At 27.7% G+C, this 27,100-nt stretch overlaps 3 protein-coding genes across 8 annotated transcripts; 2 read left to right on the forward strand and 1 right to left on the reverse strand.

Moving 5' to 3' along the window:
• Nucleotides 1-203: 203 nt before the first annotated feature.
• On the forward strand, nt 204-2,530 carry LOC111031949 (peptide chain release factor 1-like, mitochondrial). The gene is made up of 7 exons (XM_022312092.1): nt 204-681; nt 775-860; nt 946-1,129; nt 1,215-1,378; nt 1,772-1,889; nt 1,973-2,109; nt 2,219-2,530. The coding sequence occupies exons 1-7, from the start codon at nt 378-380 to the stop codon at nt 2,426-2,428; spliced, it is 1,203 nt and encodes a 400-aa protein (XP_022167784.1). The 5' UTR covers nt 204-377; the 3' UTR covers nt 2,429-2,530.
• Nucleotides 2,531-3,293: 763 nt separating this feature from the next.
• LOC111031929 (voltage-dependent calcium channel subunit alpha-2/delta-3) lies at nt 3,294-26,778 on the reverse strand. 6 transcript variants are annotated; one of them, XM_022312051.1, is made up of 30 exons: nt 26,230-26,778; nt 24,837-24,918; nt 21,636-21,743; nt 21,268-21,481; nt 21,007-21,138; nt 19,559-19,827; nt 18,816-18,929; nt 18,517-18,721; nt 18,242-18,378; nt 18,040-18,180; nt 17,892-17,984; nt 15,902-15,958; nt 15,081-15,161; nt 14,940-15,014; nt 13,765-13,869; nt 12,025-12,096; nt 11,456-11,597; nt 11,333-11,387; nt 10,847-10,998; nt 10,608-10,655; nt 8,851-8,944; nt 8,351-8,383; nt 8,179-8,283; nt 7,989-8,101; nt 7,534-7,679; nt 7,191-7,457; nt 6,469-6,583; nt 6,196-6,391; nt 5,047-5,257; nt 3,294-4,028 (listed from the first exon to the last, which is right to left on the reverse strand). In XM_022312051.1, the coding sequence occupies exons 1-30, from the start codon at nt 26,328-26,330 to the stop codon at nt 3,918-3,920; spliced, it is 3,774 nt and encodes a 1,257-aa protein (XP_022167743.1). In that variant the 5' UTR covers nt 26,331-26,778; the 3' UTR covers nt 3,294-3,917. The 6 variants fall into 6 exon arrangements, with proteins under 6 accessions (XP_022167743.1, XP_022167746.1, XP_022167745.1 ...); XM_022312054.1 differs by lacking the exon at nt 15,902-15,958; XM_022312053.1 differs by lacking the exon at nt 10,608-10,655.
• LOC111031931 lies at nt 12,114-13,757 on the forward strand. Its single transcript, XM_022312057.1, has 2 exons — nt 12,114-12,404; nt 13,208-13,757. The coding sequence occupies exons 1-2, from the start codon at nt 12,390-12,392 to the stop codon at nt 13,673-13,675; spliced, it is 483 nt and encodes a 160-aa protein (XP_022167749.1). The 5' UTR covers nt 12,114-12,389; the 3' UTR covers nt 13,676-13,757.
• Nucleotides 26,779-27,100: the final 322 nt, after the last annotated feature.

A 27,100-nucleotide genomic window follows, 5' to 3' on the forward strand; every position in this document is an offset into this window, starting at 1 on the left:
CATGTAATAGGCAAATGTAACCTACATGTAGTAGTTCGTGCTGTGACCAGAGAAGAGTTGAATTTCACCGATTCAGTGCCGTGACTGTGGCCGACCGGCTAACGGCTGTAGATAATAATTATCTACGGCCATGGCCAGTGAGTATGATGTTGTTATCAAAAAATGATTTCAATTTTAAATAGATTTTGATAACGCTTAACATTATAAATATTAAATATTTTGTCTGTTGAGTGTTGAGCTTTTTGCCAATTAATAATTATTATAAATATTTCAACTTCCAGTTACAGCAATGCCATTTTATTCATCCTAACTATTTACGTCTTTATAGTTAGTTTTATACCGCGTTTGTCGTTTATTTCTTGTTGTCTTTATCAAATATGAAGTTCTTCAATAGCAGATATATATTTGGGTTGTATAATAGAACCCTGTGGCCGATTAAAAGCGTTCGACCATCACTTTCAAATCATCAGTTCTTAGTATGTCATTCATATTCTTCTTTGGCTACGACAACCAATGGAATTTCTAGTGAGCTGTTAAGAAATTCAGGAGTACGGTCGTATTTGAATAAACTTATATCCGAAGATTACTCGGAAAGCATGTCTAAACCTAACGTGTCTGCTTTAATATCTGCTATACGTTCTTTAAAAGTTGATTTACAATCACTTAATGAATTTGATACAGGTCAGCATAATATTATATATTTTTCATACAAAATATATCATGTATTCAAATTTTAAATATTTATGACTTATAGTATTGTGTTTGTTAATCAAGAAAAAGAAAAAGACAAAGAATTTGGCGAACAATTACAAAAAGAAAAAAAGTCTCACGAAGAGCAATTGACAAAACTAGAACTAGAAGTATGTGTTATAATACTTATTCAATTTGATACTTAAATCATTGATAGTATACCTACAATATTTATAATCGTAAAAAATGTATCAGCTTCTAAGTTCATTAGTACCCAATGAAGAATTTAATTGTGAAGATGTCATGTTGGAAATAACGGCTGGAGTAGGAGGTCAAGAAGCAATGATATTCACACAAGAACTTTTTGAAATGTACAATTCTTTTGCACAGTATAGAGGATGGAAAAGTGAAGTAGCTGACTATTGCCATACTGAAATGGGTAAATATTTAGATATACTCAGAAACAGGAATTGTATATTATTTTAATATATTATCTAATGTTTTTCATGTATGTGGTTCAATAGGAGGTATACGCCATGCATGTCTAATGCTGTCGGGCAATGATTGTTATAGTTTGCTGCAACATGAAGGTGGTGTACATCGAGTTCAACGTGTTCCAAAAACAGAAAAGTCTGGAAGAATTCATACTAGTACCGTGACAGTAGCCATATTACCTCAGCCAACCGAAGTAATTAATTATCAATAATTTAAAAATACCAAGACAGAATATTATGATTGACTTAAACATCACATTGACAATAACAGATTAACAGCATTCATATTACCTATATTAATGATTAATTTATTAAAAGCATTAATATGTACCTAAGTATACCAATGCTGAGTTGTATGATAAATGTATTGATTTAATGAACCTACCGTGGTACATTAAATCATGTTTTAGGGACCTCACTACTGATTCATTAAATTTTTGGTTATCGTCCATGCAACCCGACATAAGAATTATAACAACTATATTAAAAAATATTCTATTTGATAAATTAGTATACAGGTTTATGTATTTTAATATCAATATTAAATTTCTCATAATTATTTATTAAAAAATGATTTTTTATTTCAGTTAGATGTGGTGATTAATGACCGAGATTTAGTTATAGAAACTAAGCGAGCATCTGGTGCAGGAGGCCAACATGTTAACAAAACGGACAGTGCTATAAGAATGCACCATAAGCCAACAGGTAAAAATAAAATTCCAAGTAAAATGTTCAGTTCTCGTTATTTGACAATATTATCTCTTACAATATTTCTATATCATTATCAGGTGTTGTAGTCGAGTGTCAGACAGACAGATCACAAATTAAAAATAGAAAAATAGCATTACAAAAATTAAGAGCAATCATTTATAAAAGACAACTCGAACAACAACAATCATTGACTAGATCTGCTAGAAAACAACAAGTAAATTCTTCAAAACTTTATAGCTTAATTAACCAGTGATTATTATTTTTAATTTTAATTTCTATTCAATAATATATTAATTAATATTATGTTAAAATGTTATAAACAGGTTGGTTCTAGTGCAAGATCAGAAAAAATTAGAACATACAATTTTAATCAAGATCGAATCACCGATCATCGTCTGTCTAAAAGTTTTCATAACTTAGTTGGTTTTTTAGAAGGCAGAGAATATTTGGATAAGGTTGTCAATGAGTTACAAGAAAGGGCAAATAAAATACTCTTTGATGAATTTATTGAAAGTATTTCAAAACAAAATTAAAACTGTTCTTCAATTAATATAGAGTTGCAAGTTATTTGGTTAAGTTTGAAGTTAATTGTATATAATATGTTTGGTATAATATAAATATTAAAACAATTACAATATAGTTATTGATTTTTTCTGTTTGTAGTTTATATTATAATTTCAATCAATTATTTATTTATTTATTAAGATTCATAGATATTATGTCAACTAAAAATCAAATTAGCTAATACTTATTTCTTCATTGATATTTAATATATTTAATATTCTGAACAGAGCAAGGAATTTTTTGGTTTTACAATGATGTGTTTTTTAACATCAAAAATACAATTGTAATTTTAGCAAGACAACAATTACAATTTAAAATATTGTTATAGCTAATATTATAAACTTTGGTCAGTGAATTATAACTAAACTCTATCCCAAGTAAGAACAGTAAGCGGCAGCTACCATTTTTTGTAAGGAAGCAGTCAGCCATCACTCGTATATCACCAACCGAGTCTAATATCTGTGTATTAATCCATGCCCCTGTTTGTGTAATGTGCAGAAGTTGACCGCCGACCACCATTTTTATTTGGGATAGAGTATGTATGATTATTTGCTGTGTTATTTACAATCTTATAATTTCTACTTTTCTTCTTACTTATGTTTGTTTAAATTAAAATAGTAAACAGTCATTTATTTTAAGTATCTATTAGCTATACCCAAGGCTGGGTTTATAGTTTTATACTTTATACTCTGTTCAGCTAAAGAACGCTCCAATTCTCCACATCCCCACATAACACCCTGCCATTGAGATCGATTCCATTATGCAAGGTGTGGAATAGAAGAACATATTTTCGCTTAGAAACACGGTGTGTTCTCTCATTGAATAGAGTATAAGTTTTTTTTCTCCCATATGTCAAGAACTTTTCATAGGTAGTAGGTACTAAATAGTATCATTGTTATAGAATAAACCAAAATCGAACTACAGTCAGTATAGTAGTAATCATAATTGTTTTCATCCAATATTGTTTTAAGTGAATTACTTCATGCTAGGTAACCAACATAATTGGTTATTTTTTAAAACTGAGTTCATAATATTATTATGCTACACAAAGACTCAAAATATTATGCGCAATATATATATGTATATTTTTTTTTATTAAAGATTTAACCCTCAGCGACTAGGCCATTGGGTAAGATACATTTTTTTTTTTACAATTACATAATAATATAAAAGGTTTAATAATAGCAATATATATTAAGTTAACTGATAATGTATGGAGTATCGAGTAGATAATAATATTATGTATTCTAATTGGTAGAAAATATTAAACATTCTATATTTACCATCATCAAAATGTAATAATATCATAAAATTATAATAGCAAGATTTAACGTATATTAAATTGTAATAGACGCAATAGACAAAATATTGAACATCGAGGATAACTTCATGAACAATATTTGTCAATACAATATAAGTAGGTAAGAGAATTTAAATTTTTGATTTAGAATTAAAAAATTATAAAAACCTTATAAAATTAATCATAGAAAAAAAAATGATTGATATAGTTATTGGCGTAACTGCAGTTATTGTACCCTTGCCACACATTTTGTCGTAAATTTCATGTTCCTAAAAAGAAAAACATTAAAATTATATCAATCATTTCATTACAGTGCCCATCATTGACCATGGTTAGAACAAATTATTACATAAACTTATACCTAGTGTAATATAATATGACATTATTAGAGTGGTCCATTAAATGTAAGAGAGCCTTTATTTCAGTAAATGCCAAGGATTTTTGAAAATATTTCATTCCCAGAATTTTTTTATAAAAAATTATACTGATACTTATTTATTTTTTTAAAAGTTTTTTACTATTTCGAATGACAAAATGTATTTTTTTAAATTCCATATTCAAAAAAAGAATATTATTTGGAGTATTTCTATCAATAAGAATCAAATTTTGGACAAATAATTTATTCGTTTTAAGTATTTAAAGTTATGATAAGCGGATAGCTGTAGTGGCCTAACATTGATCGCGGTACCCCTGTAATGTGTACCACTACTACCACTCCCCTCCGCTCATCTAAACTTTAAGTACTCATAAGTTATAAGTTATAACGAATAAACGACTTGTTGAAAATTCGATTTTTATAAATCGAAATTCTCCAAAAAATATTCTGCTTTGGAAGAATGAATTAAAAACGAATGTTTACATTACAAATGATAAAAAATATGCATATTTTTTTAAATGTTAGTCTTAACAATTTTAAAGAGCATAAAACAAATATTTTCAAAAACATAAATCGTTTTTAACGTTGTCTTACGTTAAACGGATCACTAGAAAGCATTTTAAATTTTTATGAGTCCAAAAAGTTGTTTTTAATAAAATGGTTTTAAACAGTTTTAAACCGGTTTGATTCAAAAAGTATCTACATGGATTTTTTCAGTTGTTTGTGTACTGTAGTAGCGCAGTCTACCTATATGGCTATATTAACTACATACGTATGTATAAAATATGTATTATCACATACACATGGTACCTATAGGCTATAGGTACATGAAACGGTGAATTTTTAGTACATAAATTAATATTTATATTATTGGTGACAGTTATAATAATATTGGAATGTACAAAACTTACGTCTGGATGTGTCCTAATGCAAGCGGTTTTAGGTCTACGCCGTGGTAAACTATAAAACGCTTTGTGACAATTCAACGAATTATTGAACTCTTCATATTTAACTTCATCCGGTATTGTATCAAAATTTTCGGATTTCGTTGTTTCTGGACAACGACCATTGACGACTAGCAAGACAAGGTTGGTGTTCATTATTTTTCGCAATTCATAAGGCCTGTTAAGAACAAATATTATACAACATAAGCAGATGGGCATCTATAAAGGTATAGATATATAGATATATATTTAGATATAATATTATAATATGTAGGATTAGATATTTAAGAGTTAAGACGTGGGTTAAACATTTTAAATAATTTGTAATTAAAATTAAACGTAACTGTCTCCCTCTCTCCTGTAATATTTAATTTAATTTGTACCTATAATGTTTTCGTTACTAATCATCCATTGGGGTAAACACCTATAGTTATTTTTATTACCAGAGAATATTATATTTATTTACTAATTAAACAACAACTATAAATGATAGTTGTCTTGTTCTTATCATTGAAGTCAACTGATTTTTGCCAATCAGGCAACATTTGCTACAATAGATAGGTTCGAAGAGAGAGGGGGATCTAAATCTTCTATTATTTTAAGTATTAGGTCAATTTAACTTTTTTTAACAAAACTGAAGCTACCACACATTTGCTGAAGTATCTTTGAAACTTTATAAATTTTTATCGTGATTTTGTTTTAATTTTAAAGTTATTTTAGTGTGCTATCAACTAAGATGCACAATCAAATCAAAAATGTATAAATTATTTTTTAATTGAATTACAACAAGTATAAAAAAAATTGTCAACAATTAACATTTTTGATAGTTGTATGAGTTATAAAGTGATAAAATAAATAAAAGAGTTCCCTCCTTTAAAAGGGGCTTTTCATAAAGTAAACTATACTATTATGCGACAGCATTACCGTACGTGCGCCAATGGTTGTGACTTTATCACTTTTCAATAGGTTATAGTTATACGAGAAATACCACCAGGTAAATCGGCGGCACACTGAGAGGGGATGGGGAGGGAGAAGAAGCTCTAATATCAGAACCCCACAGCAAATTTTAAACATTTTCAGTTTTAGATAAAAATGTATTTGATATTATAATATTACCTGGCACACATAGATTTATGTTCAGCCTTATCTAGAATCTTCGAAGTTAGCGTGTACAAATTGACGGAACGATCACAAGATTTCGGTCGAGTTCGATTAATTCTGACGTATTTTAATGCTTTTTCACCTTCAATCTTAAAACTGGCTAATGTATCTGCAGTGTATATAGTCTCTTCGTCTTCTTGGTAGTCAGGAACTAAATACCACAATCAAAATTCCTTTAAGTGAACATAACAGCCATAATGTTTAAAGTGTAAAAATAACTATACTAACCGTCTTCGAATATGGCTTGAGCCTGAGACACCATCCATTGAAAATTGGAATGAGCAGCCAACCATAACACACGCCCTATTAGCCATCCAATTAGTTTTTTTAAATGATGTATTGGCTATAAAAAAAAAATGCATTAATTAAACTTTTTAAAAATCGAATATTATATTATACAAAAATACGTATTCTTTGTTTGTTTACTGACAGCTTTTACTGTATTACTGTATTAATGGAACCAGGGAGGTGCTAATGGAATTATTAATTAGTGTATACTAGAAGAAGTGTCCAACAATTCAAAATTAACATCTAGCATCCCGAAAAATCTAAGCTACAATAAGATTTTTCTAAAGTGTACATGGGCCACAATATACTTTGAGACACCGGAAAAATGGACACATGACAGTGGTGTAGCTAAATAGCCTATCTATAACGCCGCGTAATTGATAACATTATTTTTTATGACTATTCAATTAATGATTTGCTTTAAATCATCTTTATTGTTAAAAATTGCAGCTCATTAATTACAGAAAATGTAAATTAGTAAAGTTAGAGAAACATTACGGTAGAAAATTTACATTGAGAAGTTACCCTTAACTTTAAAATGCATGATATCTAAGGGATCCTTTATAATTGCAAAGAAAAGCGAACGGAAACTAAGAATTTTAGTATCGAGAAATTTTGGGAAAGTGGATTTTCAAAATTATAATAGTTAATTGACCACTTACAGTATACAAAAACGACGAACTATTTGAATCATCCTCATTTTCTCGCTTAAAACATACTCCTTGATAGTCGAATATTGTTATTTTTTTGTAAATGTTTTCTTCTACCATCATATTCATAATTGGTCCTTTGACGTTACCGAAGAACTTTCCAGTATCTAATGCATTTTCCGATGCAATAATATAACCATTATTATCAAGTATGTAACAATCTCGTTCTAAGGATTGACAGGTGTCCTTTGCCGGTGTACAGCCAGTTTCTGAGTAACACTATGATCATTGTTATAAAAAATTTGTTTTATTTAACCAGTCTACAATGGTTTAAAAATATCATCATACAATTTACCTGTTTTGTAATGTTCGAAAACAATTCTTGAAGAGCTGAGTGTCTGAATTGATAACCTACAACTGCAGCAGCCGCTTTTTTTTTATTTTCTTTACTTGTGACGAAAACCGCTTGACTTGCTGTTACCAATGTTGATTTAATGTTTTCTAAATTTTTAAAAAATATATATAATTGTTTGAAATATTTAATTATTAAAAAAAAAATGTATATATATATATTTGTCTATTAAAATTTCAAACTTTTAAATTAAATTTATTTCGGGTACCTGGTTAATAAATAAACGGAATTGTAATTATGTATGTTATTTGAATTCCATAAAATTAAAATATTTGAAAATAAGTCAACAATTTTTTGACAAAATACACACATGGGTTCCTACTTTTTTAATAACGGTTTTTATAATTGTACCCAATAAGTTTATTAAATATAATTCTTAAAGTGTAGCGATTACTTACCATTATCAAATGGTACAGAATATACATAGCTTTCATCGTTTACCATGTTGTATTCAACCGCCCTTCTATACCATACTTCTTCAATAGAGTAAACGTTTTCGTTAATGAAATGTCTATAAATTGAAGAAAATGTATGTAATATGCGATAACGTATAGCACGAATGCTAGATTATTGAATATTAAATTTTACGGTTTTTGTGTTTTAGGTTTGTCTTCATAATCCATCCATCGGGTGAGACCACTATGGGTAGCAACAAAAGCCAATGTCACACCAAATCTCTTTTCAAATTCAGTCCTAAAAACACATAAATAGCAATCGACTTTCATTAAATTTGTTCAACTGACCTATACAATTACTTTACCTTGGCAATAAACTCATCAAGACCGCTGCTGGACTTCATTAAGACAAAATAGTGCGATGTGTTAACGTGAAAAATATCAAAGTGAGTATATATAAAAAGCGCGTGAGTTGTGCAAATGTATTGTGATTTTTAATTTTGCTCAAAACTAACAAATAAGCCAATAATATAATAACATTTTTTCGGATACTATTTAGTAAAATTGCAAGTAAAATTGCTTTCATATATTTTGATAAAATCAAGACAATGAAGAATTCAGGAATATTTATTTTATGCGTATTGGGTATATATAATTTAACATTAAGACATAAATATTAAAACAAGCATATAGAAAGTTAGAAAATTACAAGATAGAGTAGCTTATGCTGAATTAAGAAACTCCAAAAAAACGTTATTGCACAAATATTTTTTTATAACTTTTAATTTTATTAACTATATATTGTGCAGTTTAATTCGTGAATTTAAAAATCAAGCTAAAATTACAAGTCTACAAAATAACTTACTTTTTTTTCTTTTCTGTATCATTTTTAGCTTCTGTAAAAATACCTTTAGTCATATTCGCGTCGTATATCAAACTAAGCATTAGATCTTTGTCACCTGAAAACAATAAACTTTAAGTACTTGTTACTGCAAGTCCATGCGTCATAATTCATGTTATTTATTGTAAGCCATGCTGTTTGGATAGTTTTATTTTGAAATTCTTTAGTTTACGAGTTATACATTGTTATATTTGCTTTATGTTTGTTGTATATTGCAAGCGAATAATATCAAAGCCAAAGTATAATGGAACACAAATACCAACACAATAAAAAAATGTGTACATTTTTTAAACCAAGGTGCAATGTATTATAATTTATAACTAACATGAATAATTTATATGAATTTCAAAAAAAAATTCTTATTTATAAACATTTGAAGAAGGTTGTCGGGGTATAATTTTATTGTATATAGATATATACAAATAGATAACTAATGGGTCCCAAAAAAAAGTACTTTATATTGTTCATGGACGATGGTCGATGAACAAAATTGAATCAAGAAATAATATAATTTATGCATGGTAAATATTACTTTACAAACACGATATTAATAGAATTTATAAATGTCATAGTAGTTATTATCTGTTTGTTATTTATTGTGAGAAATGAGGATTAAATATTTTTGGAAATTTAGTAATACCTAAACACGAGTAGGTATTATAATAAAACACACACTCTACGCCTACTTTTAAAATCATCAACCCCCATAACTTCATATTTGAATAAAAGTAAGGTATGTAAATAATGAATACATAATAATATACTATAGCCATAAAAAATACCTACATGTTAACATTAAAAAATATCCAATACTAAGAAAAAAAAATTAATTAAACAGATATTAAAATAAAATATAATAAGAAATTGGATTGTACAGTTTATTTAAAATTATTAAAAACCATATTATGTAAAACAAGCCAATGGTTACGTCATCTAGGCTTTTTCTTTAATAAAAAAAAATATGATAATTTATTACGATCCAATGATTTGTTTTTTTTATTAATGATCTAATGATAGTAACAAAAACAAATAGTTTATCTATTTTGCTATGAGAGAACCATTTTTTTTTGAAAATGTAAGTAAGTAAAATTTGTTTTCTTGTTATTAGTATATTTTTTGATTTATAATATTATAATGATTATTAATATTTTTTAAGTACAACTATTATACATTAAATAATACTTATATTATCAGATTAGACTATTAAACATTATTTATTAGTTATTATTCATTTAATATTTCTATGCATGAATATATTTTTTTCCATGTTAATTTAATGTACTTAGTATTTAATCTAAGCCCCCAAACTCCCCCCACCCCCCAAAAAAACCATCTAGATCCAACTTGTTATAAGAAATCACTCTCAAAATTGAAAGTTAAGCAGTTGCTTAGCAAAACTTGATGACAGACACAAACGAAAAAAAATTGGTTTAAAAAAACACAAATCATTGTAAAACCAATACTAAAAAATAATTTGATCGATTTGCTCAAAATCTAAAAATGTAACGTCGTTTTTAATATTTTCATGAGAACATTTCAATATTTTATAATATCACACAAAAATAAAGCGGTAAAACATGTTTGAGTTTGAGTGTCCAGAATTATAAAAATCAAACACACCGATTAATAAAATAAAATAAATGTTAAACTTCACAATTTTAAACTTGCACAAAACACTGCGATCAAGCTTGATCATGCAAAAATATTAACACTAAACTCACAATAACATTTGCAATCGAATTTTTCTTCGGGCAACGTTGCCCCTTTTGCTGCGAAAACAAATAATTACTAATCCTAGAGCTCGTTAAGAATATATTACATCATTATTTATAAATCTAATACATATAATATTTTAAGGTATTGTTATTAGTGTGTATACATGTTTAATGTTATATTTTAAGAAATAAGATAGGTATATATAGCTATAGGTAGCAGGTTATTTGAAGGTAGGTATACTTACAGTCGTATGATTCGCTGTAAAATCTTGGAGGTGGCCATTTATTCCAAGTATTATCGGTTTTGGTGATTCGCTTTAAAAAATGCCTAAGTTCATCTTCGGGGGTTTTAAATGACGTATCATCTCCATCATCATACGCATATCGACAATAAAGCCTGAAAATAAATAACAAATGCACCCCAATTTGAATGAATATAGTATTAAAATCCATACGATCTGCAATGCAAAAATATTTGTAGCCGAATAATTTGTGATTTCCCAGTAAAAAACTATAAACTAATAGTATGTACAATATGTACGGTGAAAAAATTCAATAACAAAACAATGACAACTTTAATTGAAATTTCTTAATAAAAAAAATTAGTTTAAATACACTGGTTAATGCAAACGAAATCGACCAGTGCTTATTTATACAAATATATTGAATGTATTTATATTTGTGTGTCAATTTTGTAGAGTGAAAATGAAATATTCAAATATATAATTTACCAATCTGGATGAATTCTCCACTCATCGTCTTTGAAATAGTCCAAAAGGGATGATCCTATATATTGTATACATCACATAATTAAATTAAATTTAATCGATTAGTTTATTTTTATCAAGAATTACTTGTTGTATTGATGTTCTGATATCTGTCTGGTATTTTGACTCTGTAACCGAAGTGCTTTTCTTGTAAAGCGACCACAACTGTAAAAGGCGTTCCTTCAACAATTGAATAATAATAATGTCTTTCTGCTGTTGTCGCTCGTCTCTTTTAAACATAAACAATACAATATATTATTAATTTTAATCAGTAATTTATGAATTCTACAAATTCAATCAAATTTGCTTATTTTTCTATGTATAGATGTATTAACTTTTTCGTAATTCATACTATAGTTGTTGTGATAACAATTTATTGTCATATTATTAATAAAAACAAATTGTATTCATTATTATTTATTAGTCAATAGTCTGAATAGTAATCAAGTATTATTATCAGTATTACATATATTATATTTAACTATATTTTGAATTTAGTCTAGATACAATTTTTTATAAATCACATAGTAACAAATTTAATATGTATAGATATGAGAGAACCAGATTAAATTGTGAACATATAAAATATATTTTCTTAGAAAAAAATTGTGATGTAAAATTTGATTAATTATTTTATTTATTAATAAATGATTTACCATGTTGTCGTAATGATACTTCACAGTAATTTCTCGATCACCAGTTGTTTGATTGATGATGTAATCACGAAGCTGTAAAATGCGCAAAAGACAAAACATTTAGTTTTGGATGCGTGAACACAATGCGATTTATATGGTTTTAAATAAAACATTCATTTTAGCGGAAAACATCGAATTGATTAGTTAAGCTAGTTCAACTGACATTCGTTTATACCCAGTGACCATGGTTTTGATGAACTGGAAAAATTACCAACATCATAATATTATATAAGACGGTACAATAATTTCAGAAGACGCCATTTATGTTTGTTTCGTCGACTATAGTTTAAGTACCTTTTCGAAATAACCATTTATAATATTGAACAATGATTCGAATCCTTGTAAGTAAATTTTATTCATCAATATATATTTTTTTTTAATAAAATAATAGATGGTGTATAAACTTAAGGTAACTATAAAATAAAATATATTATATAAACAATAATATGCTGAAAAACTTTGGGGGAGTTCTAAGTATAAGTTAAATTTTAACAACCTATGATATTATATTTTTGTATTAGTGTACTTAATTATTTATAATATATGCACCCACTATTGTTATTTTGGTGAAAAGATTCAATGTCAACAATTATATGTAGTGAATAGTGATTTATGATGTTATTTTATTATGAGTACACTAAAAGTATTTATTATGAATAATACTCATTAAGGCAATATTAGAATATAATAGAAGCTATTATTAGACATTATTAATTTTCAATTTTTGTTATTTTTCTATAAATGTCAATTAAAAAAAAATTGTTGGGTCAAAAAGTTAAAAAATTTAATGAAAGTTTTCTCATGAGATATTATACATCAATGATTTAAAATTTAACACAACCATGACAGTAACCCATTTGACACTTACTGTACAAAATCGTATTGCTATTTTTATCTTCATCGTGTTATTTATTAAATAGTGAAATTTAGTTATTATGATTTTAATTTTAAAGGGCATTTTAAGTTTTTATTTGAACCATTTTATGTAGGTACTTACACTATAGAAAAATTACAAATTTGGCTAAAATCGTTATTTCCAACAACTGATTTGGGTTAAAATATAATCAAATATAAATAAATAATTTATTGACAATAACTTTAATATAATAGGTATGCTAATCATATTTTTTTCGTAAATTAATAGGTGGTTTGTTTAGCTGTAGCTACTTTTTCTAGTATCGATTGCAAAACCGTTATTCAGAAGTCCGAGGGTCCAAGTAGTGTCATCGAAAACATTCTTTTGGCACAGAACGAAACAACAGCTCTTCTCGAGACTGACAATCCAGCAATTACCAATGATGAAAAGGTTGTTACACCACATAATAAGACTGCGGAATTTAAAAAAAACATCACGGCCTCCATCGTCAAGCAAAATGAATCAGCTGTTGTCGAACATAATCGTTTAAGAACTGATCGGAAACCCAAGATCCGTCAAGTCCCGGAAGACGTTCTAGTGACGTCTAGTTCCAACATGGTGGACGACATGAATGCCGATCAATCGTACTACCAAAGTCCTTTAATGATGTATCCGTTTCCTATGATGAACACATATTATCCCAGATACTTTCCGTATACGTACCCAGGATACCAGGGATATCCATTCTTTGGATAGCGATCATACACACAGCGGTAGATATACATTTGAATAACAAAATTAATATTTATAAACACCTATCATGTAAAGTTTATTCTTGTACTAACCGTAAGTATACTTCGGTCAAACACCCTTGCGATGTTGTCGGATTCGACAAGTTCCACTTCCGTCACATCAATGCTGTTGTAGTTTGGCTTCAGAATATCTCCAAACTAAAAATATTCATTTTTGTGAATTGAAATTTCGCTAACCTATATCTTATCTAATAAATATGTTTTATTTTGAAATGTATAAACGTATTTATCAGGTTATTCATATTTTATAAGCATTAAACAAAAAACTATAGATGTATACATAAAAATCAATAGGTAATTCGTATTATATCAGATATAAAGTGAACAAAAATTGTGTTATAAATATGATCAAGATTTCATAAGAATATAAGACTTGTGTGATTAACTGATACATATATTTTTTTAGAATTTATATACAATTTATACTCCGTATCCATTTTAGATAGTAAGTTTAACATGGATTTATTTTTATTTATCGATATAGACATTTGTTGAAAAGTAGAGAAAAATCGATCGCAGAGGTTTAAAAAATAAAATATACGATGGTGGAAAGGTGTTGCACGGTTAAAGTAATGTACCTGATAAGTGACACGGTCAAATGTTTGATAAACGTTTTTCTCCAAACTAAGTACAAGTTGGTACCAACTACAGGTGCTTTTAAAGCTTATAATTTTTAATATTTATCACATACTTATTCAATATAAGACTCGGAAAAATCGATAGGTGAAGAGGATCGGACAAATAAAAATCCAACGAAATCGATATAAGCCTGCTAAACAACTTCGACCGTGACAATCACTGCCAGCGGTAGTCATGACATTCATTTATGGGAACGAATTTATACAATTAATAGATCTTCAACTTCATGTATCTTTATTCTTTACGCATGGGCAATTGGATTGATAATATTTTTCTACATAATTTAAAGGTAGATGTATTAATTATATTGCGATGTCGAGAAGTGCTTGAAAAATGTTAGAGAAGTAGTGTCAGAAATGCCTGATTTTTTGTTGTCATGTTATATGGCCAGCGTCCATTGTCTTTTTTATTAAAAAAATAAATGAGGAACAGCGGAATAGAATTGTTAAATATTTTTATTTTTATTTTATTCTATCCTTTTTATTCTTTAACACAAATGTATACTTGTAATAACTACATATGCGTTCTATAAAATATTCAATAATACATCTAAATTATAATTTACTTACAACTGGTCTGAGATCTGGATGTGTGACAATGAAACCGTTGTTAGTAACGATAAATGCATAGTTATTGACACCCAACTGAAAAAACAAATAAATAGGTATAGTATAACTATTATTAATGTTATAAAGACACATTTCACTAACTATGTGAGGTGACATGGCTTCTCGTAAGTCTGCTTCGGGAACATCAGTTCCAACAACACCAAGTAAATGGGCCACTTTTGTCTGCAAACATGAAACTTGTTTACTTATAATATGTTGAAAAAATAATTTATTAATAATAAATGTGCGAAATTTAAAGTAAGTAACCTTTTTAAAAACCGCACACTAGCTATAGTTATATTTTTCAACAAAAAAATGAAATAATACTAACAACATAAAATTAAATTGGTCTACTCTATAATGCTTAAATTAAATCAATTTAAGGTTCTTGTTTATAATATTATCTACTACGTACTTAAAAATCAAATAACTATTGATTCTCTACGCGCTAGTCTTTGACTAAAATATAAAAAACGCCTTTTAAAAATTGAATTGGGTTTCAATCAGGCCAAGTATCTATTTGAAACCAAATATTAGTTCTAACTATTATTTCTAACTAGGTACCCAAATAAATATAATTAAAACGTATTAGGTCCCTATACCATCACCATTATTTAGATATTCTATCTAACAAAATATTAATGCTAAGCTTAGAACTCTAGGCGTTCTAAATTGTTACATTTAATCTATCCAATGCGATAGGTAGGTACCAATATTTGACGACAGTTAATTTTAATTACTAATAATACAATACCTATATAATATAGTTGATAATAGATACAGAATTGTCACATAGAAGAATAAGTTTCACAATATAAAGAAATAGTACTATTATAATAAAATATGATTACTATAAAAATATTAAGATTTTTCTAAGGATGACCAAAAAAATATCGCAGACTACCTGCTGAATTTTTAAATACCTCTCTTGTTTCCCAAACCCAGTAGTTATCATTTATTAGCCTTCTTACTGTGATATTCTGTTGGGAAATAATTATTAAACATGTTTAGTATGAGCTTTTTTTTAAAAGTTATATTAAATATTTTTTTTAACAATTTGCAAGTAAAAAATCTGTAAAAAATGCTTTAAAAAATACGCATACTGTATATAATAATATATATGTTTTTACTTTTTGGAGAGTAGATGTAACAAAACAGATAACCACTATAACCTATACACGTAAGAATATAATTTACTGCCTAATATAAAGTTTAAAATGTATACATTTTACTGGTTTTAATTCAATTCAAGGTCATTTTAATGAAACTAATATTGTATAAAAGATGTTATACATATTTCAACAAAAATAATAAATACCTATAATAGAAAAATTGAGATTAATTAACTTAATAATAGATAAATAGTTTATAATATTAAAAACCTAATATTCTTATTTTATTAGTTACTTATATATTTATTTATAAATAATATTATTATTAAATCAAAAGCCTAACACGCACTTATTTTTGAATCAACAATAATTAAAACTCGAGACTAGACCAATGTATGATCTACCAAAAAACGGTAATCTTCGATAAATCATGGCTTTTTTAACGGTTGCAAAAAATCGTTTGATTTACAGGTAACTAACAATAATTGTGTTAGATGTTCCAAATTTTATAATATTTAAATGATTTAATAACAACGTCGATTTTTTGTAGTCGAAAAGAGATGTCGACAAACACTATAATAACTTATAGATAGGGAGATACAAATATCCACATTCATCAGTGGTGAGGAATATAATACTCTCGTCACTCAAAAACCATGGATTATACACCGATCTGTAAATCATAGTGATAGGATATACAATAGAATAGTGCAAAATAGTTAAGATCACACATTGGACTCATCCCTGAAATTATTAGAAAACATAAAATATACATATTACACCCTTGTCAAGTATTTTAGGTGTTGATATTTTATCTATGTGTTCTGTAGACAAGTTATTTTTCTCAGTGCTTACTGCTTATAGTGCTTAAAATATCTAAAAATATTGTGTTTTACAGTATCCAGCTGCAGTATCATAAAAACTATGTTATTTAATCTAGTTAATTACTTAAGTAATGTAGTTCACTATAACAATATGACACTTTATGATGTGCCGTAGCCAGAACTTTTTCTTAAGGGTAACTGCATTTCATAAAAATCAATATTTTTTTTACTGTAGGCATCTACTTACTTTTTAAGTTATTAACAAAGAACAAGTTGTACAACTGATTTTTAAAAATTTCACGTTTAGACTTAAACCTTAAAGATTCCATCGTCAAAATCGTTCCAGTTTCAGTCCAAATTGAAAATAAAAGTTCGAAATTAGCAAACTTGTTCCTATGTAACAATTCAACGAAACGATACCAAAATCATTATCTCCCCATAGTATGCATAGCATTTGAAAATAAACATAAATTTTGATAAGTTTATTTAGATCATTTAATTCTTTTTTTGTAATAAATCGGTAGTTAGGTAGGTAATAATGATGAATTATTTTTATTGATAATTTGTCTTAACAATAAATAATAATTTAAGATAGTTCAGTATTTTATAGGAACACTTTGACTATTTACAATTACCCATAAAAAAAAGTTGAGGAAGAGAAGGAAAACATACGCTCCCAGTCTCCGTCTTACTACGGCACTGTGACTATGCATATATTTATGTATATATATAAATTATATATATTGTATAATATTTTAATGTGGTATGTGTTAAAATAATTTAAATTATGTGAGATAAATAATAATTCAATATTGCTTTGGAATACAAAATATTAATATTTTGAAAGTGTTCCAAAATAATGTACAGCTTTTATCCTTCTAAAATGCATTTGTAAACGAAATTAAATGAATCAATGGTTGCAATAGATGATTGTTGAATGTTGATGTGACTTCAAAAATTATTTTTCATAAACTTACCATTTCAGTTTTTTTGTCGAATGCCGGCATCGCCAGAGACGTTATTAAATTGTGTTTTTTTTGTCTATTCACGTTTAAATTTTGATTCAACTCCTAAAAACATTATACAATATAGTTTAGTTAAAAAAATATATAAGTATGTGCCTACTTTTTTTCTTCGATCTCGTTCTCGTTTCGCTCTATTCTTTGGATAGAAAAATTTGTCTTTTGTTCGTTTATAACTGATCGTATCATCATACTGTTGTTGACATTCTTCTTTTTCCCATAAATAATCAGTCATTTTTGGATCCTAGAAAAAAAATACCAATTTTTTATTTTTGAACTAGTAATTAAATGTAGAGTATGATTACAGTAACATCAGCGTATAACGGCGTCCAAATAACCGGATGATGGGATTGGTGCAACACCAAGGGTCTAGCCATTACCGGTAAATAGTGTACCACTTGTTCTCGAACTTCTTCCACCGTACTTAAATGAACAAAATACCCTAAATTAAAAAAGTTTGTCGTTCTTATTATCTATTTTCAATTGAATTATTAAAGTTTAATACCGCCCAATATAATTTTTCATCAATTCAACTCAGTTCAACTCAAAATGTCAGATAATCGATTTATAAAATATTTACCATGATTTGCACAAGCCATCCATTTCATATCTCTTATTTCTGGAACTTCTCGACCAATTAGATACGTAAATACTCTTACTGGCATACCCATTGTACCATTCTTCCAGTTATGTGATTTAAACAGTTCATAGAAGTTTTCTGGTACACCATCAGTGACCAACATGATCGCCTGGTTGCACATGGCACCCATATTTCGTTCACGGTACTAAAAATAAAATTGTATTTTTCATTTTACCAAATGTATGTTTCCTAAAATAATGATAAAATAAAATAATTGATTTATTGCAAATATTAAGTACCGTTTCAAGTGTCTCGAACGCCTTGGTTAACGCTTCACTAAAATCTGAGATATTATTTGGATCGGCAATATTTTCCACACCTAATTTTAGTTCTCTGATATTTGCAAGTGTAGCCTGAATACAAAATAAAATATCCTTATTATTAAGGTTTCATAACTAAAATAGCATGAAAGATTTTTTATCCGATATTAATAAATTATCATATAATAAGTTAATTAATATATAATTAAATAAGCTTAATTATCTTTATACTACTATAATATCCCAAGGGTGGTGACTTTGCGTGATGCATTGGCTGCTACCAGTCGCGGAAGCGACTGGGAGTAAGTAACCGCCACAGCTACTAGCTCCCGGATGGGTGACCACCCGGATTCATAGTAGTTAAACACCTTGCCACACATACTCGTGTTTGCTACCTATCGTAACAATCTTAAAAACAATCTACCATACCCCTACCACAGTTCATAACCCCTACAACAGCTAATGACCTTAGTCGCCGGGCTTAAGTTCAATAAAAAAAAAAAAAATATCCCAAGGTAAATTGTTTGATTTTTTTAATGTGTAAGTACTATACCTGCAGCATAATATGTGTAAATCAAATAATGAGAATAATATAATTAATGAATTATTATATAAGTTCAATATTTAATAGGTAATAATTTTGATTTAAAATTACAGTTGAAAATAAATTCTACTTAACTATTTTTTTTTTTTTTTTTTGATATTAAATAGTTAATGCATACTTGTACGAGTAAATTTTTGAAGCACGGCACGACTTCATTCGTTACATTACTAAATACAAGTACATTCACGTAGTCGTTCACTGATAATGTATCCAATAATGTATTTATCACGTGTCTGGCAATAATTTTACTTTGTCCCATCATTGACCCAGAATTATCGACTAATATAAGAATATCTTTAGGACTGGCAGCTGCTTCTACGTACCAAGGACGCATTCGACAGTCGTACAAATCTTCTGTATTATCTGGTTTATCTGGCCATTCCATTGCTACAAAAAATATTAGACGAGTTAAAATAATTATCAGTAATCATTGGGTTAAATTTGTGACTTGTGAGTATCTTTCAGCACCATAATTTAAATAATTTGTAAATTGAATATTTCAGATGGGTTTGTTAATTTTAAATTTGTTAGAAACTCTGTAGGTACTATTATTTTATATTCTTATTCGATAATGTTAAAATAAATTCAATAAATAAATGTAATCTAATATTTTATACCGTACTTGAGCCTACGGGCGTTTATTTAATAATAATAAATGTCCTAGTATCTGGATTCTGGGTGAGGTATTTTATTTCATACCTATACTATATTCGTATATACCTTCATGGTGTAATCGAAATTTTTCAAAGAGAGAATGCCATTCTGTTTATTTTTATACATTTATTTATTGAAAGAAATCGCGGGATTGTATTTATTTTAACATAATCGATGGAACAACCAATTTATAACATAACCTTAAGATATACCTAGAGTTAAGAACGAATGTTGCACTTACTAAACTCATCTGAATCAAATAAATGAATACCAGTGTAGGTACCTACATTTTTTTCATGAATCAAAATTCCCTAACACCCCTATTCCTAAATGGAATATTTCACTAACAGTGTTTTTCCAGAATAAAATAATTCTTGAATAATAACATTTTAATTCTGAACTGAAAGCTGAAAGTACCTAATGATTTGACAATGATGTGTGTGTTTTTTTCTCGATTTTTTTGTATTTTAATGTATACGATTTAAAGTTAAAAACAATTCTTTGATCAAAAACCAGATACGTTGTATAATAGTTAGTACTTTTAAAAAAAATAAAATTTTAAATTCTTAGAATTATTAAAAAAATTAGGAAAACAAAATTAAAGAAATGGAAATATTTACGCAAAACCTGTTTTTGATAAAATCAGTTATATTTTTTGTTTCAATTCTTTGATTAAAAAAATCTGTAGAAACTTGACATTTTTATCAAATATTCGTATTAACCTTTACTAGATATGACATCATTTTCAAAATATTTGGGGTTTTTTAGTGCTAATATAGGATTTTCGGTTTTTCTTATTAATGCTTATTTACCTGATCAAGTCGGTATATATTGTTAGCCATTTTAATGACCGATATGAACATTCATAAATGATATAACTATAGCGAAAATATATTGATAGAATGTAGGTACCTGGAAATTGCCTCATGAAACCAGTTGTACTTCCAAAATATTGCCATGACAATCTAGGATCTATTTCGTAGTTTTTTTTAAATGCTACATCCAGGTTTTCTGACCATTTGAGAGCCTTAATTACATCAGTTGCTAAATTGTAATGTAATAAATATTTAAAAATTATTAACTATGATTACATAAATAAAAATATTTTATTAACAGTTTTTAAATCAAGAACATTACTATATGTATAGGTACTTTGTTTAGACATTGACTTACCCCGGTCATAAACATAAGTTGGTATATGCACAGAACTATATGTAGCGTTTACAGGCGTATGGTAAAAGTGAGAATTTTCTTTCAAATCATTTAATAATATGTTCGTATGTGGAGTAGCTTTATTTGGTTTTGCATTTCGAACTTTATATTCATCACCCGGTGGTTCATCGTCATGGGCTGAAACTGCAACTTGTTCAACGCTTTCTAAAATTCTCTACGAAATAATATAATATAAATTATGCAAGAAATAGTTTATATTGTTTATTAATTATTGTGTATACATTGGCATATTGTATACTATAAGAATAATATTGTAAAATTAATTTACAAGACTTGGTTAGGTATCAAAAATATATACTGTTACTAACTTTTAAAGATTGTTGTTTTTTATCCATCATTGATTTAATAACACTCGAAATATTTGCTACCAAAATTTGTCCATTCCTTCCTTCTAATTTGGCTTCTTTGTTATATTTCTAAAAATAATAATAATTGCAAATTGATCAACTAGATATTTAAATAATATATATATTTTAAATAGTATAGGCACTATTTAAATGAATAAATAATTATTTTTGAAAATACAAACATTTATTGAGAAATTAAATTGTTAATACACATTTATTAAGTTGAATAAATGTAATAAAATATTTTTATTAATTTTAGGAAAAAACATCATTTGTTTAAAACTTGTTAGTGTGCTTGTTTATATCTAACTTAGCTTAACGAGTATCTTCAATTTAGATAATAGTTTATTTAGTTATAAATATGAATTACCTATATTAGTTGATTATAATCTATATATTATTATATGATTTAATCTATATTTATGAAACATTATTTAAATAAAATTTGTTATTTAAGTTGCACAACTAGTGTAATTAAGTATGTACCAATTTATTATTAAGCAATATGTGTATAATTTATCTATTTTGACCAATCGTACCGATAGTTTCCTAATGGATCAGGAGCGAAAAAACTCTGCGGCACTTGGCCACCTGTGGACCACTTCGTAACGAGTCTATTGATTAGATTTAAGTAAAATATTATACTGCATATGCTTTTAATAAGTATTCCATATACTGAATGTATAAGAATTAGCTTTTAAAGTATATCAAATAAGAATACGAATTTTACAAATGAATAGTTTAAGACGTTATAATTAGTAATAGTAATAATTTGAATAAAAAAAACTACTGCCTTATGTCTCATGTCTCGAGTATCTGTCCTCGTTAAATCAGGGCTTTACGACTGAATCAACTAGTACCGTATACTAGTAAGATACTAAAAACCCTTGAAAACCTTAACATCCAAATCGATCGAAACACATGTAATCCAAATGGTTTTTATTTACAACATACACAATATATAATATATATGTCTTAAACACTTGAATAAAACAAATTATAAAAATGTCATGTAATATGTCTTTTTTGTGGTGAATTCAATTTTGTAGTTAAAATTGTAATAATTATTATTAACAGACTTAGAATACCTCAATACCTATGTTTTAATTGTACATTAAAAAAAACTATTTTTGGTCTAGTCAACTATCAAAATGACCAGCCAAATACGTATACGTATTAATTATAATAATAGGTACAGTTAAGTCATAATATTTTATGATTTGAAATAATATTTAAGAGATACTCTATAAATTAAATACCTATGATGTTTTTCTTTTGGATTATTTGACAAAATTATTACTATATTCTTGACACACATAGTATTTAACTCATATTAACCCAATTAATAATGTTTCTTTAAATTTGTATCCCAGTGTTAGAACGACAAGATACATCAAACACTCAAAACTTGTAAAATTAATGAAAAATTCTAGTGCCAAGTGTTCCATTTCATCAGTTTCTTAAAATCCCTTTTGTATACGTTTTACATGTACTTACTATAGTAAAAGTATTTGACGAAGAACTTATTCATTACCGGAATGCTAAAATGTTTACCTAATTTAAATTTGTCATTACTTTATTTGAGAGATATTTGTTAGTTTATTTAAAGGGATGTTTTGAGTGACTTGTGTGCGTGACATAGTTTGATATTGGTGGGACAAATTCGGGGGCTTAAGTCCTTCGGGATGTTTTCAAGTCCGCTTCAGAATGTTTATTACGTCTACAACACTTTTAGTAATAATAATAGATTTACTGTCTATATTTAACATATTATACCACATTTATATGCCAATACAATATGCATGTTTAAAGTCAACAATTAGGGCAGTGAGTTGAAGGTTGAGTCTGCTTAATTTTGGTAATGGGTAAAAAATGTCATGTCCCCTACACTTTCAACCAAATATCCACCAATGGTGCGTGGTGATTAATTTAATCACAGCTACACATTGAAATAGATAGTTTACTGAGTTTCTAGTCTGAATGATATACGTAATATGAGTGGTGTACACTGTACAGTTATTTTTTTTTAATAATAATAATAATCCTTGTATGTGCGGTTGAGTGACTTTTGATACATTCTGTACATTAGTACATTAAAATATTTTATATTTTAAGGTTTTGAGTTACGTTTAATTATTCAAATGGCTGTTTTTAATATTAAAATGTCATAAATACGATATGCGTGATGTGTGACACTAATTAAATAAGTACAATATTTGTTTGTACCCTATATTATGACATCATATTTTTAATTAGGTACCTATTTGTTAATTTAACCTACTACAAAATTATGATATATTTATACTATATCAAAATTGTTTGATGTATGGCAATTAAGTCAATTATAAAACTGAAATTTTAAATTTATACAGTGGAACCTTGATAACTCGAACGTGTTTAAATTGAATTTTTGATAACTTGAAGGAATTATTGGCCCATTCTAAATTTCAATATCAGACAATTTTTCTGTCTCCAACTGATTCGAGTTATGGAGATTTCATTGCTGTAAGTATATCGTAACATCGTATTATTGGTAATTTTATAACATAAGAAACTATTTACAATCTTATAAACAATATCAACTCGGATTTTTATTTTAATAGAATGAAACATTTCCAAGCATAAAATATAAATATAAAAAAAAATTGTTTGTAGATACCTATGATAACTATACTTATCATAATCCTTATCACTTTTTAATTCACTTAATTTCAAACTATTTGAATATACAACATACAAGTAATATGGGTTACAAGTCATATTACCACAGACAATAATCACATATATAGTCTGTGATATTACTTAATATATACCTACAACTATATCTATATTTTTAATAAAAACAGTAAAAAAAATTTAATTGAGAAAAAACAATAAAAACAAAACACTCATTATTTACCATTTAACATGATTACACATATTTTGTATTAAATTAAAAACTTGTAAAAAGTTTACCAGTTGTATACCTAGCAAAATAATGATTTATGTAGCTACTATCAAGTATAAATATAATTAAATCATATACGTTATTATAATTGTTATATTACGATTGTGTCCTGAATTATAAATATATATATATATATACCTATCTAGCATGTATAATATGTATTATGCGTATCATATAGATATACGAGTACCTACATACATATACTTATTACTTACGCTTTGCAGTGATTTTCGGTTAGTTATGTATTCTCCACAGTTCCACAACTCAAAATATAATTTTTCAGCCCATGTTTGCAGTCTGCGGATAAATCATTTTTAAACGCAATCATGAGTTATAAGTACAATAAAAGTAAAAACAAATTATACAATAGGGAGGTACCTAAACAGACATACAGTATACATAAAATATACAATATGTAGGTATTGTCATAATAATTTTGATTTTTGATGGTGGCTAAAAAACACGACAGTTGTTAAAAACAAATTATTGTTTTCTAAGTCCATCGGGCAAATTAGGGTAAATTTAATTATTTAAGAAAATATTATAGTTGTATTTTAATTTATGACTATAATTAACTGTATACACTCTATACTGTATAACTCTATTTTTACAATTTCTTTCAAATTGAGATTTTGACTAATTGGATCAAAACACGTAACAAATAATAAAACATATCTATACATAATTAAATACTTTAAAAAAAAAACTTTCTTCGCCGGAAACTTATTGAGCAGTAATGGTTCTGAGAGGGGAGTTTGCCCTTCCCATATTTGGGCTTTTTTTACGTAAATATTATAAAAGTTTTAATATATAACAAGAATAAAACGTTATAATAACACTTGGACAAAGTTATAGGCAATATGATGAAAATATTTTTTGTGCTGAAGTATTAAGTTCACCCCCACCCCTCTATTGAAAGTTTTATCAACACTGCTACTGGACTTAGAGTGCACATAATATATAACATGGACTCGTTATTATTGTCAAAAAGGAAACCCATTTTGGATTTGTTATGCTTGAGGTTGATGAATATAAAATATTTTACGATGGAATAAAAATACATAAAATACATTATATGCGCCCGAATCCCCACGAACATATCTATAATAATTATATTATATTGATTTTATACGCCTGGGTTTGTATATTTGATGATGTATATTACGAGACATTGTAAATTGTTTTTAAAATGGTATACACCTATATTAAGCCAACAAAAAATTATCTTGGAGGTACCTAATAATAACTATTAACTAAGTAAGTATATTGCTGCATATGTAAGTAAAGTTACTATATAGTTTATATATTATCAACACGTGACCCCCCCCCCTATTTTTCAGATAGGTGGTCTTGCGATGTATGATTAAACTAACCCTTTCAATTAAAATATCATCACATATTCAATAACTATTCAACCACCATCCAAATTGCTCCTATGCACGACTGACATGTAATTAGTTAGATAATAGGTACCTATATATATATTTTGACCGGCTACAATATGTTATAAGTACGTGGGTGGTGGGTTTATCATATTATATAATATTCATTTTCCTATACCACATTGTGTCATATATTATTATTTATTACCTAAGTATAGGTACTTACAGAGCCGTTTTGACGGGTTCAGTATTGTCGTGTTGAAGGCATTCCCTGACCATACAACACCCGTATAGGAACAGGGCGATCAAGACTTTGGCGGATTTCATGTTATTGTCGCTCTACACTAACGATATAGGTACTATACTCTTCAAACGGACCGGTGCGACAATTTGAACAATAGGTATGATACAATATACAATAATTATATAATATAATAAACTTTTATAAATTACTGGTATAATGATAATAACGACGATAAAAATATTATTATATTGTTTCTACAATCGTAGAGAGGCCCAAAGATGTCGAGTAAACAATAACCTATATGTGTATCGTTAAACCGGACGAACACGAACGTACATAAATATTATTTAAGCGACAATAAAATAATGATATTGTATAATATATACTATATTATACTGTTATCGGGTTTGTTTTCAATAGCCGCAGTCTAATAAACCGCGATATCCGTCTCTCTCGGCCGCCGATGGAACACTAATGACACTATGCATCGCACCGTTGGCCGACCAGCCGCGGACCGATCGATACGGAGACCCCGAGGTGACTGAAATGCTCGGGGCGCATGGGTACAACGCAGGGACGGCCGCCGTGTAGCATTCGACTCGATCTCGGACGGCGTCGTGACGTCTGTCCGTGCACGATGATGAATGACGACCGATTGAGTTTTGTTATTTTTTCGAGGTTTTATTTGTTTTTATGATCGCAGACCGCAGTGGCGAAATTCAAATACCTACGTTATAATAATATAATCGATAAAAATATTAACAATAATATACCTAATTAGGTAGGTAGTGGACGACTAGTGCTGTTTATTTGTCAACGCTTCATCTCAAAGCTATCGGTGTCTCGTTGTGTG

The sequence above is a fragment of the Myzus persicae genome, unplaced genomic scaffold (genome assembly GCF_001856785.1).
Source record: "Myzus persicae strain clone G006 unplaced genomic scaffold, MPER_G0061.0, whole genome shotgun sequence".
Classification (NCBI taxonomy): Eukaryota; Metazoa; Arthropoda; class Insecta; order Hemiptera; family Aphididae; genus Myzus; species Myzus persicae.

What these genes read in the sequence shown, in the direction of transcription:
- LOC111031929 (XM_022312051.1), bottom strand. Translation starts at nt 26,330, where the DNA reads ATGAAATCCGCCAAAGTCTTGATCGCCCTGTTCCTATACGGGTGTTGT. An exon ending in TCAAAAATTTACTCGTACAA is followed by an intron (nt 18,930 to 19,558) that starts GTATGCATTAAC and finishes TTTTGTATTCAG; the next exon opens with GCTACACTTGCAAATATCAG. An exon ending in TTACAGCGAATCATACGACT is followed by an intron (nt 10,656 to 10,846) that starts GTAAGTATACCT and finishes TTGTTTTCGCAG; the next exon opens with CAAAAGGGGCAACGTTGCCC.
- LOC111031949 (XM_022312092.1), top strand. Translation starts at nt 378, where the DNA reads ATGAAGTTCTTCAATAGCAGATATATATTTGGGTTGTATAATAGAACC. An exon ending in TGACAAAACTAGAACTAGAA is followed by an intron (nt 861 to 945) that starts GTATGTGTTATA and finishes AAAATGTATCAG; the next exon opens with CTTCTAAGTTCATTAGTACC. An exon ending in CTATTGCCATACTGAAATGG is followed by an intron (nt 1,130 to 1,214) that starts GTAAATATTTAG and finishes GTGGTTCAATAG; the next exon opens with GAGGTATACGCCATGCATGT.